The sequence below is a fragment of the Sander lucioperca genome, chromosome 24 (genome assembly GCF_008315115.2).
Source record: "Sander lucioperca isolate FBNREF2018 chromosome 24, SLUC_FBN_1.2, whole genome shotgun sequence".
Classification (NCBI taxonomy): Eukaryota; Metazoa; Chordata; class Actinopteri; order Perciformes; family Percidae; genus Sander; species Sander lucioperca.
In genome coordinates this window covers 6,047,379-6,060,162 of record NC_050196.1, presented here as the reverse complement: position 1 = coordinate 6,060,162, position 12,784 = coordinate 6,047,379, and the positions used below count along the sequence as shown (strand labels likewise).

The window sequence follows — 12,784 nt, the reverse complement described above, 5'->3', positions numbered from 1 at the left end:
TAACCTAACAACCGCGGTCCCGTATAAGCTGTGTCACGACGGTGGTTATCAACTAGTTCAGTCAACCCAGGGTTTCCCATTCCAGCAACGCGCGCGTTCACATAAAAGAGGCGGTGTTTGCACAGCATGACCAATCGCAAACATCTACCAGAGCCGCATATTTTATATAAGAAGAGCAAACTATAATTCTACGTAAATATGAAGAACACAGACACGGTTTTACAGGCAAAACGCAATACAGTCGTTGCTTCCTAAAACAGAAAGGAGAGCGGGCAGAAATAGGCAACGCTGTAGATGCATAAATCACAACGCTTATCAATATCACTTCCCCATCAGTCGGGCACAAGCTCTGACCATAATTACACTTGTGCTTTCCATAAACTATCGTTGCTTTAGCCTATTATATTATCAGTTGCAACCCTGGCAGTGGTAAGCGATCGTGAGAGCAAATAAAAAATCTAAAAACATAATTCAAACCGATGTGCGCATTGGCAATACTTGGCTCAAGAAGCCGACAAAACATAGAAGCCTATACGTAATTCCCTCCGCTGAAAATCTATATCTTTCATAAAAATACCCATCAGGGAATGTTAACGGGGGTCAATCGGTCAATACTCAATCGAGTATTGATTGGTCAGTAGGCGGTGCTTTTACACCGGTTGATCTCTAATCTCCAACATGTGTGTTCAGCATAAGTTACCACAGCAATTTAACCCGGTAACAAGTGATCCACTGTCGTGATACACAAAACCCTGGGTTGAACCTGAAGTTACCTCGTTAACGCCAAATCTTGCTTCGTAGTACAGACCTCTGGTGGTTGAAGAACCAGTTTGGTCACTGTCAGAGTTTGTTTGTTTGATATGTACTCATGTGGCTGTCAACAGTTTCCCTCTGGAATCACACTGATCCCTTTTGACTCACTGAATACCTAAAAACATATGATTAGAAATGAACATCTTACCAACAGGGATACAGAGAATGTCTGCCTGCAGCTGCATCAGCAGCCTGTTGGACGTCATTCCTCCATCCACCTGGAGCTGAGTTAGCGGGATGCCACTGTCCTGATTCATGGCGTCCAGAATCTGCATTAAAATAAATATCCCAATTATTACGCAAATAATACCTGCATCTAAATCGAATAAATAATACAATAATGTAAATTAGCAGTTTTGTAAATAAAATGTGGAGGGGGGACTTTCACAACGGTGTACAACTTTTAAATGAAATTCAATTCAATTATATGAGATAGTAGTAAAGCGTGATTGATGTTGTGCGGAGGCTCCACGCAGAGCTTTCGCCGTAGCGTACGTAAGTGGCCTGAAGTTTATACTTGTGCGTTGGTGTGTGCGTTGAGCCGACATGTGTGTGTGTGTGTGTGTGTGTGTGTGTGGGGAGTGTGTTGTAGAGCGAGGGAGAAGTGAGAGAGTGACGGCGATTAGCTTCGGAGCGAGTGCCGACTCTAAGAGTCATGGTGGGAGAAAGAAAGTGTCACCCCTGTGCTTTCTGACCACGGTGGGAATTCTGTAGCAGGAAAAGTTCACCCTCTACTTGATTTCATGTTGTTTATGGAGAAGGAGAACGCTGCGAAACTCCGACGCGCGTGGTCGCGACGTGTGGTTAAATTTTTCGAGAGGTGCGCGTCAGGCTACGGCGTAGGGTCCGGCGTAGGGTCCGGCGTAGGGTCCGGCGTATGGTCCGGCGTAGGGTACGGCGTAGGGTACGGCGTAGGGTACGGCGTAGAGTCCGGCGTAGGGTACGGCGTAGGGTACGGCGTAGGGTACGGCGTAGGGTACGGCGTAGGTTCTGTGTCTCCACGTACCTACGTATGTCGCCACGGCGTAGATTTCAGGCAGAAGCATAAATCACGCTTAAGGAGTAGGAGTTTCAAAAGTTAGACTCCACTGAGCTTGTGCAGCATGTGCCACACTCCAGTGCGCTTCTCTGATGACCAATTAAGAGAAGGTAGAGCTGTAATCGGGCCTTAAAAGTTCGGCCCGAAAAGGCCCGAGCCCGACAAGTACATTTTTAAAAGCCCGAACCCGTCTACAGCCTGACTGTACAAAAGGCCGTCTATGCAGTCAGCAGTGATTAGAGTGCGTGTCGGAAAATAGCGTGGACATGCGCTTTATACCGCGAGAGGGCACACGCACCACTCGGCGGAAAAGGGAAAAAAAGAGACTGCGCCGCACGCACACAGCTTTTATGTCTTTCATCAAGAATGAGTCATTTATACATTGTTTAACATCATTTATTGATGACTAACGGAGGCTATAGGCCACTTGGAAGTTGGAACAAAGAAATAAAATAAGTCCTCCAGAAGCCAGTCTCCGTTTCACCTCCTCAGCATCTATTTTCACGCTAATCGAAACGCTTCACCTGACCGCTCATTTACCGCGCAACCCGGAGCGCAAGCCTGAACCCGTGTAACATGATAGAAATTAAGACAAAGATCTTCAGCTCTAAGAGAAGGAGAGCTTACCTCTCGGGTCTGGAAACACACTGCTTCCAGTGCAGCAAATGCGACGTGACTCTTATTAGTAAACTGAGTTAACCCACAAATGATCCTGTGAATCAGAGGAAGATTGAGTGAATCAGGGAGTAGTTTACTGTGTTGTTGTTTACTACACTACAGAGTAGCTCTTTACCCTCTGGCACTGGGCTCCCAGTAAGGTGCATAAAGACCCGAGAATGCAGGAACAAAATAACAGCCGTAGGATGTACCAACTGACGCAGCCAACTTCTCTGCAACCAGGACAGAAACAGAAAAAGGAATTGGAATGAAGGGAAAGTATATTACAAGCCATTACAGACAAGAATCAGACCGCTTTTATATCCCACCAATTTAAGGGATATAAATGTCCCTTTATAGATAATTACACATGGATGAAATGACACCACAGTCCTGAACCAGCCGCAGCACATACCGAGCTCTTCAGATGATCCGATGATCCCAAGATTGTCTTGCAGCCAACGAACCACAGCTCCTGCAATGGCCACAGAGCCCTGGCAAGAAGTACCAGAAAAAAACAAACAAATCTGAGATTAAAAGTACTGAACGATTATACGGCCACTTTGTCTACTTTTACCTCGGTGCTTTTTTATTCTCCCTTTATAAACTTATTTATCTTATGTATGTTGTCATTTCTATGTATATTGCTTTTTTCTTTAATTAATGTGTTTTATTTTAATACCACACTGTAAAGCACTTTGAGTTGCATTTAATTGTATGAAAAGTGCTGTACAAATAAAGTTATTATTATAAGTATACAGTATATTGTGAAAGGAATGACAGGTGTGGGAATATTAGTGTATTTAAGATACTGTACTGTACCTCTAGAGCGTAACAGGCAGGTTTGTCCCGACCAAGTTTGTACGCCACAGTGGTCAGAAGACCGTGGTCAGACATTACAGGCTGCAAAACAGCAGAAACAAGAAAAATGCCTCTGTATGCAATGTGTGCAGGGATTTCACCATGAACATACAAATCTTAATGATTGTACCTTAGCTCCAGTGTTTCGCAGGAGAAAGCAGCCAGTTCCATACCTGAAACACGTAATAAAAGTATTAGTTGAATTTCTTACAAAGACAAACAACTCATACATTTGAAAAGACGAACATGGAAGGCCACAACACGTAACCCTAAAACACACAAAGTCGCTTACGTGTTTTTAGCCTGCCCGTCCTGAAAACACATCTGTCCAACTAGAGCTGCTGACTGATCCCCGAGACACTGTTATTAAATAACCCCAAAATCAAATCAGGTGGAACCATTGCAAATGCCTCAAAGACTTCAAAGCAAGAACACGGAGACAGTGTTGGAAAGTAAAAATAGAGATAAACTTACCCCTGAAATGGGGATACCTGAAAGAGCTCCAGATTTCTGCCAAAGGAAAGTAACAACTTGTTTAATAAGTGAACTGTGTATTTTAACGTTGAAATGTTTTGTTCCTTCTTTTTATACGATTGACTTTATTTATTATGACTTTTTTGTTCTAATATCTGATCCTTTTGTAAAGGAAATGTGCAAAAATTGTGAATTAAGTGGCATGAAATTACGTGTATTTTTCAGAAATAATTGACCGATTAAAACATTTGAAATTCTACATACATATTCGTAGCTAAAATATCAAAGTAATCGACAGAAATTCCAAATATAAATCTTATTATTCATCACTATGAGCTACTTGCCCTGACAACAACACTGATAACAGAAGTTAATTACTCATTATTTGACTACATTAAGCCAAATAACAAAAATAAACTGACTCTAATTCTACCCCTTTTCTTTCATTAAGTGTACTGTAACAATAAGGGGACATCAAGAGCAAGTGTGAACCTGTATAAAATAAAATGTCTTCACTCCTCCACAGGAGGCTGTTGTTTTGGTGAGACGTTTAAAGACAGAAAGATAAAGTTGGTTAAATAGAACTGTGCCAAAGAGTGAAGAGATTTAGGGACATTGTGGAGAAAAATGGCCTGTCAGTAGAGCAGTAAACAACCAGACGAGTGGCATGCCACAACAGAAGCAATGTGGAATGGGGAGCATCCAGTACATTTCCAAAAGAGCGTATGCATGTATGCATGTATGCGTGTATGCGTGTATGCGCACGCGTGTGTGCGTGCGTGCGTGTGTTTTTGCTGGGTCCAAAACCACTGAACATTGGCTGGTAAATTTTGTACACTAATGTCTGAAAGCTACACAAAATAAATATACTTTTTTTTTTTTTACTGTTTCTCTGCTGTCTATTCGGTCAGCCCTGCAAGTATCATCACCTTCATCAAGTCTAATATTCACTTTCATTTTAACTCTGTTTCGGTTTGCACTCACTCCTGAAGGAAATATCTGGCTCTTTAGCAGCTAAATGCTCCACTATGTTTACATTCTAGTCACTAACTTTGTCTGTTTGTTTGATATATGGAGCCACTGTATTATAGTTATTTGTTATAGGACAGCTTTTCATATGAATATCTAGTTATTATTTTGTTTGTTGGAGCAGCTCGTTTTGTCTGAAGGCACAGGGTGAAAACGCTGTAATAACGTCTTTAGCTGGTTTGGGTCAATCATAACATTTTCAACTTATTCTCTTCCTTCTACCCAAAACTAATGTGTATATTTGGCAAATTTGCTCAAATATTCTTATTTTGTCAGTGGCAAAGATATACAAAAGCAAATGTATGTTGTTAGTTAAGAGTTAGTTACACCAATGTGGCAGAAAATGACAGCTGGTTGGACCCATTTATACTTCTTTCCTCCAGTCAGCAATTAGGCAAACTAAATTAACAGCTCAGCTGCTGAAACATTAGCCTTCAATATGAATCTTGGAAATGCACTGTGTGATGGCGTATTCACCTTGGCCACGGAGAAGCAGGATGGGTTACTTTGCATGAGGAGGAAAATAGTGATGGCGAGTATTACTTACCAGGCTAGAACATATTTTCTACCAGTGAGAAAAGAGAGACAATGGCAAACAAAAAATGCCTAAAATGCACTTAGAACAGTCAGAAAACACACTAACCAAAAAACAAACCCTCTATTATCTTATTAGAGGCCTGTTGCACTAATGCCACACTAGGCACAGCAAAGAAATCGTTAAAAAGTTAATATATAAACTCATTAAAGTGAAACTGTAAGTAGGCTAGACTTTATATTTATGCATGCTTACCATGAGACCATAGATTTCTGAAGAACTCCTCACTCTGGGCAAGATCTCCATGGGAATACCAAAATATCTGACGGGAATTAGAGGAACGAATCATTAAGCCAATTCTGCTTTCCACACAATTTATTTCTTTTGCTACTAATTTGTATTATTCATTGCAATAAAAAGATATTCTGAATGTATTATGTGGCTTTAACAAATTCATATTAATGTAAACATGACACAAAAAGCCCAACAGAGGCATTTTGCACGGTTACGATTTACAAATAATGCAATTATCAATGTTTCTTCCCACCTTTCTGTGATATATATAAAAAAAATAAATAAATAAATAAAATGTATAAATGACTATGGCATGAATTTCAACATGATATTTTTCAAATAACAGGCAGCACGATGGGATTAAACGCCAATGTAAGACAGCTGTCGTACTTGCATAGTTCTGGGTCCCATTCCAAGGTGTGAATGTTAAACAGCATGGTTCTGCTGGCGTTGGTCACATCTGTGCAGTGGACTCCGCCTGACTTGCCTCCTGTCAAACACTTTTGGACAGCCGTAAAAAAAAAAAAAAAAGTCATTTTTTTCACAAAATGTAGTCGGCTCCAGATTGTCACTAACCCTACGTACAACATTTCAATGACATACAACTGCTACTCACCCAAATGAGCCAGGAGTCCACGGTGCCGAACATGGCACGGTGAGACACGACAGCTTCATGGACCTCGTCCACGTTGTCCATCAGCCAGCGAAGTTTCACGGCGCTAAAGTAAGTGCTGATCGGGAGCCCCGTTTTATGCTGCAGGATGACAATGACATAAACTACTCTACTAGTGCCAACAAACGTCTGCATTTGTTTTTAAATTGCAAGGTGCCTCAATTAATATCAACAGTACTACCAGCAGGGTTTTTCCTGCGTGGAGGACTTTTAACCTCGGACAGACCAAGGATCTTGGTAGGCGGTGTCTGACGGTGCCGGTTGGGGGTGTGACGAACAGTGGCAATAATAGTCACAATAAAGATAATGGAACTATGACTAGAAATAGTAGTTGTAGTAGTTCATGGCGTAGCAGGGCACTACAGGGCGTTACAGGGAGTAGCAGGATGTTTTAGCGAGCCCCAAAGGACCATCAGTGCTTAAATGATAATAATTGAGGAAAAAATAGCACTTCAAATCTTCTGTGTGTTTATCAGCAATTTACCCAACAACTGTTGAACAAGCAGAACATAAAATGTGAATGGGAGCGCTAATCTCAGTTTTACAGTCCAGAGTCTGGCTGTGTCGAACTCTCCCGGGAATTTTAACGGTAGTATTTAAATATCAATATTATTTTTTTAAAGCAGTTTTGTTGATTGGGGTTTCATTTCCTCAAGCATAATAGGCATTTCTGTTTATAAAATTCTCAAAAATAACAGGAAAATACATAGATTTCTGTCAAATTAGGTAACACACTTAGGGCCCTATTTTAACGATCTAAACGCACGGCGTGAAGCGCCTGGCACAGGTGCGTTTAGGGCGTGTCCAAATCCACTTTTGCTAGTTTGACAGTGGAAAAAAGGGTCCGTGTGCATGGTTCAAAAGGGTTGTACTTAGTGTCTTCATTAATTCATAGGTGTGTTTTGGGCGTAACATGCAATAAACCAATCAGAGTGTCATCTCCCATTCCCTTTAAAAGCCAGGCGCGTTTGGACCATGGCGCATTGCTATTATGATGGCGGATTTGCACCGCAATATTTTTATTTGTAATCTTTTGCATGTTTGTGTGCTGCTGCGCTTCCCTGTGTGTGTGTAACAAGCATAGTGTGTGCGCGCTGTGCACGAGCCTAGGAACATTTTACTAATGCGCTGTTAAAATAACAATGAAATGCTGCGCTATTGACTTTAGACCAGGTTTTTGTTGGTCAATGGCGCAATCACTTCCCGCTGCCTCAAGATAGCAACACACCTCCCTGTAAGACCAGCACGCCCATGGGCGCAAAGATGGGCGCAGGTGCATTTGCTATTTAAACGGCGTGGGGGCTGGACGGGAAATTGACAACTGCGTCGATCTTAAACTAGCAAAGACACTTGAGTCGGGCTTTGCGCTGTGCTGCACCGGGTGCAAGATAGGGCCCTTACTGTTCACAAACCGATCATGCTTGCTGTTGTGCATAGTAACCCCCCCCAAAAGGCCAATTTTGAGTCAGGAAAAACCCTGTACCAGCAATAAAAATCAGTCAGGTTTGCAGGTCACCATACAAGAGAGAACAGAACGAGACTCACCTTCAAGTGGTTCTTATTCCTTCCTGGAGTTTTGTTAATTAGACGTTCAACTGTTGACTGAGTCCGCAGGTCCAGCCAAACTGAAGAAAAAACACTGCAGTTATTTCATAGCAACCAGAAATCTGTCCAATCCGACATCTGCTTTTGGATTGCGTTTACATTTAGACTGCTTACACTAGTGAAGAATGTCAGATATGTGCCAGGGTAAATGCAAATGATGTATACATAATAAAAGGAAACAACTTTACCGATTGCATTGTAGAGGGGCTCCCCTGTCTCTTTGTCCCAAACAAGAGTAGTCTCTCTTTGGTTGGTTACTCCAATAGCTAGACAGATTCAAACAAGAATTTCCAAAGATTTTTGATCGTGAACGCTTCTTTGAAATAAAAGAACCCTGCCTCAAGAGAGCAGGTGGTAGCATAACCCCCATGTGTGAATACCTTTAATGTTTGAGATGTCTATGTTGAGCTGGGTGAGTTTTTCACACGTCCTCTCCATGCACTCGAACACCGACTGCAGAATTTCTTTGGGGTCTTCTTCCACCCATCTGAAAATTAGAAAGAAAAATTACAACAAATAAGATCTACTAAATTGCGCACGGATCTTTTAGGAATCGGATCGGATCTTTTCACTTACCCTTCTTTAGGGAAGCTCTGTTTGATTTCTACCTGATGATGGCTGAGGAGCTCTGCTGTTTTTGCATTAAACACCTTCAAAGAGAGAAAACAGCACAAGAGAAAGAATGTAGCTTAAGCCAACAACACATCACCTTATTCTCCATTCATCGAGGGAAAGCTGACCGAGCATGCAGTCACTCTAACCCTGCTAAAATCCTCCTTTTTGGTGATTCATCGTGGATTTCTGATGCCCCTTTCTTATTTAGATGTCCCTAGCAGTTAAGGGATCCAAACTGACATCCATTGTTTCCTAAACCTGCTTTCTGGACTCCAGGCTACTGTCTTTGAAGAACAAACTGAACAGTGGTTAGTATACTCTGAGGTTTCGTAGGCAATTGTAACAACGCATGACCAATATCACCTTCTCATGGTACAACAGCCAAAAATATCTCTGCACATGTCAAGTGGCATTTACCAAACTCAAATTAGAAGTCACAGTAGGTTAAAACTCAAATTCAAAATATGTACTTCTCTAAAATGTCACCCTATGTTTTATTCTAAAGTTTAGAGATCTGTTGCCATGTGTCTTGTTTTTAGGTTGGGTCAGATTACTTTGAAATGTAATCCATGACTGACTACAAATTACATGGCAATTTTTGTAATCAGTAACGTAATCAGTTGGATTACCTAAAACATGTAACTTAATCTGATCTAACTCTGATCACACATTTTTTTATTGTAATCTGGTCTGATTATAGTTACTTGATTTTTGTAATCTGATTACATAATCCAGATTACATGTAATCCATTACTACCCAACCCTGTCTGACAGTTTGAGGTGACTCATGGCTCTAACATAAATCAAAAAATCTGTTCCTTTCAGTTAGAATGACACTTGTGTTTTGCTATGCTTGTCATGCAGTAAACAATATCAATAAACTATAAATAAAGTTTATCCACATTTCAATGGCAGAATACAGACATGTAAGTGGCTTTGATTCGTTAATATTGCAATATATATCTATAATTTTACATTTTATTTGCCTTTCACGACACCAAAGGTTAATATGTAATATTAATATACAGTATGTAATGTGTTAATGGTATTCTGTTATTGTGAATGTAAAAAAGCTACAACCAGAGGGTGACTCCAACACCTTTCCCTGCTCCTATGAGCTTTAAGGGTGCACTTGAAGGCAACATCATTTGGAGCTATTAGCTCATTAACAGCTTTTTAACCAACAACAAAGCTAATTTATCAGAATCAGAATAAGATTTATACAGAGTACAAACCACCATTGTGGTTGCAAGACTACGCTCTCCACTATAAAAACACACCCAAGGACACCGCAAGATCTGACAAGTTTATGAGCCAGACATTAAACATAACACAGCTAGAATATAATACCGGTTTGTCTTACCAAAAATCGAGTGGAGCTCGTTCCCTGGTCGATGGCAGCAACCAGCGGCCCCAACATTATCCGGTGTGAGGACGCGGCCATGGTGTCGTTCATGTGCAGCAGCCCAGCAGCTTTGGCAGGGACAGGAAACCGATTATCAACACCGGGCAAAGCGGCTCAGGGCTCAAGCTAATCAGTCGCGGACTTCCGACGTTGGGTCGTCCTGGCGCTCAGTGATGACGCAACCAGTATACGTCAAAACAACCATGCAAACAACCAACATTGCTGCACGTCCTCATGTCCCTTATTTTTGCCAATATAATATATAATCTAATCATTTATTTCCCGATATGTTGACTATGAAAATGTATTTTTTTGGCTTTTTTTTCTTACTCTGCTACTAAAGCAACTCAATACTACATCAATTCACTACTAAATACTAAATCAATGTGATCTTATTACTCGTAAAATCTCATATTCATAAATCAAAAGTTTCCAATCATAAACCATTTTCATTTTTGGAAATGAAATGAAATCTTTCATTACATCATTCCTTTATTATATAATCTAGAAAGGTATTAAAAACCCCGAATCTATGTATCCTATATAACATTTTTATGAACTAAATTATTATTTTGATCAACGTTTTTATCCCCTGGCATTTTCTGTTTTGTATGAGGTTTATGTGTACCATGTTATTTGTCAAAAAATGAAGAAGAAAAAAAAGATAATAAACAAAGTGCAAAAGTCTTTAATCTTCTCACAAGCATTTCAGAGCCGCGGGAACATATTTTGAATTGAGGGTGCTGACAAATTTTCCAGAGTGATGTTTTCAGCCAAAGTCAACCACCACACACCGAACTGCATCCATCACAATTAATTGAACTCTATAGAGATTCAATTCATATAAATAGCCTATCCAAGACCGTAATTAGCCTGCCGTGGGCTACTGATCCCGAAACATAAAAATTAAAAAATTAAAATAATAGACCGTTATCGCTATTTAACCAAGTTAAATTTCTTCCATACCCATACTGTCAAGATGAAGACAAAATATCTCTATTTATATTATTATATATTTAAACACTACTAAGGCTTCGGTAATAAAACTGGAACACAGGTACACGCTCCACAAGCGAAAAAACAAAAACAAGAATAAAGTCCAAAATCCAAGACAGAACAAACTAGGCACGGGTAACGCAGGATATAGGCACAAAGCTACGACAATGGTAAAGAATATGCCTACTACAAGCTCAAAAACAGAGCCACAAAACACAAGGGTAACACATCACTGAATTACAGTATATTAAATAAAATCAAAGTGAAGCAAGCCAGTCAGTCCTGACACAAACACTGAAATAGAGAAATGCAGCCTTAAGTTTTTGTAGCACAGCAATAGCAAATTAAAGGCATAAAGATATTGGGCCTAATGTATCAGAAGTTCTTGTATCAGAAGCGTGTTAAGCTGGACCTAATACTTTTATAACAATAGCCTACAGTAGGATAATTAAAAATAGGTGTGACCTCATTCTGGTTTTCCATACATAGGCTAGGCTTTACACGAGTGTAAAAAAACACAATTATCTCCAATAATTCGTATAAACTTTCAGTTGAACTGTTACTGAACAATTGATAAATCATGCCAATTTACTGCACATGCGGCGGCATTATAATAGTAAACCAGCGTTATTACGTTGTGTTGCAGTCATAACACAAAAAAACAAATCCTCATCTCCAAAATGTCTACCAGGAAAAGTGTGACCCCGAGGCTGGCAGCACTAAGTTGACGTTGATGTTCCCTCTGCGGCTACGTTGGTGCTGCTAGCTTGGTTTACAAGATTAGCTCCCTCGTCGTCTGTTGCTAGCAGGGTCGCTACTTCATTCAGTTACAGTTGCTGAGTTTTCTGCCTCCGGTCTTTTACGCTTTTTAGCTTGTGGTTGATCTATAAAGAAATCCAAAATGCGCTTTTGTGCCATGGCTAGCTAACTTCTGTACTGTTGTTGACCAGCCGGGAAAGTTTCCACAACTATCTTCACCACTCATGAATGAGCGTCAGAGGCTCAGAGACGCACGGCGCGCCTCGACTCTTGGCAAAATCGGCAAATTCATTCTAATCAAATTATGTCTTTATTTCTTACTTACCAAATTTTAAAATGTATTACATTTAATTTGTAATGAAAGGGATTAGGTTTATATTAATAATCAAAGTATTAAAAATAAATGTGTTTTTTTTATTTTTTATTATGGTTGTAGTAGTTTCTCCTTTCGCTAGGGGGTGCTGCAGCACCCTCAGCACCCCTAGTTCCCGCGGCCATGAAGCATTTCCAGTAACATGCCAATAATTAACCTTTGTAGGCTACCTATCATTGGGGAGAATTTTCCATCTTGTATCCAGCTTCTTCATTTCTTCTTGTATTCGTCGACAAATATTTTTAATATTTGTTGTGGACATTTTCATGACATACCAACACACTTACTGCAACATTAATTCCTCTCGCAGTACTAGGCTGTGTATATTAATATTTGGTGGCACAATTTTCACTTAAATTAAAAGGTATATATATATATATATATATATATATATATATATATATATATATATATATATATATATATAAACATATGGCCAATGGCAACAAGAAGAGTACGAACAAAAATAGTAGTTCCCATACCGGGAGTCGAACCCGGGCCGCCTGGGTGAAAACCAGGAATCCTAACCGCTAGACCATATGGGAAGCTATGTCAATTTGTTTTTTTTATAAAAATATTGGTAACATTGGCTTGACAAATACAAAATGACTGAGGGACTAAAATCCTCAGGGACCCAAAAAGCCCCAGGCCAATTG

General features: G+C 40.1%; 1 protein-coding gene and 1 non-coding gene across 4 annotated transcripts in view; both read right to left on the bottom strand.

The window, feature by feature from the left end:
- The window catches only part of LOC116044541 (glycerol kinase), a 19,046-nt gene extending 8,876 nt beyond the window's left edge, over positions 1-10,170 (bottom strand). For 2 of the 3 annotated variants that reach the window (XR_004103705.2, XM_031291799.2), the window contains exons 1-17: positions 9,959-10,170; positions 8,557-8,630; positions 8,361-8,467; positions 8,169-8,246; positions 7,921-8,000; positions 6,319-6,456; positions 6,093-6,202; positions 5,664-5,730; positions 5,421-5,438; positions 3,845-3,880; positions 3,663-3,730; positions 3,501-3,543; positions 3,332-3,412; positions 2,925-3,003; positions 2,646-2,742; positions 2,480-2,564; positions 962-1,082 (exon numbers count right to left, since the gene is read on the bottom strand). Coding sequence is in view for 2 of the 3 variants with exons in the window: in XM_031291799.2 (XP_031147659.1) it covers positions 962-1,082; positions 2,480-2,564; positions 2,646-2,742; positions 2,925-3,003; positions 3,332-3,412; positions 3,501-3,543; positions 3,663-3,730; positions 3,845-3,880; positions 5,421-5,438; positions 5,664-5,730; positions 6,093-6,202; positions 6,319-6,456; positions 7,921-8,000; positions 8,169-8,246; positions 8,361-8,467; positions 8,557-8,630; positions 9,959-10,051 (1,375 nt within the window). In the remaining variant the exon portion in view is untranslated. The remainder of the gene's footprint in view (positions 1-961; positions 1,083-2,479; positions 2,565-2,645; positions 2,743-2,924; positions 3,004-3,331; positions 3,413-3,500; positions 3,544-3,662; positions 3,731-3,844; positions 3,881-5,420; positions 5,439-5,663; positions 5,731-6,092; positions 6,203-6,318; positions 6,457-7,920; positions 8,001-8,168; positions 8,247-8,360; positions 8,468-8,556; positions 8,631-9,958) is intronic. The other variant, XM_031291800.2, reaches the window with a different exon arrangement.
- A 2,431-nt stretch (positions 10,171-12,601) lies between these two features.
- On the bottom strand, positions 12,602-12,673 carry trnae-uuc. Its single transcript has one exon. It is a non-coding gene; the product is annotated as a tRNA-Glu (tRNA).
- Between the last annotated feature and the right edge of the window lie 111 nt (positions 12,674-12,784).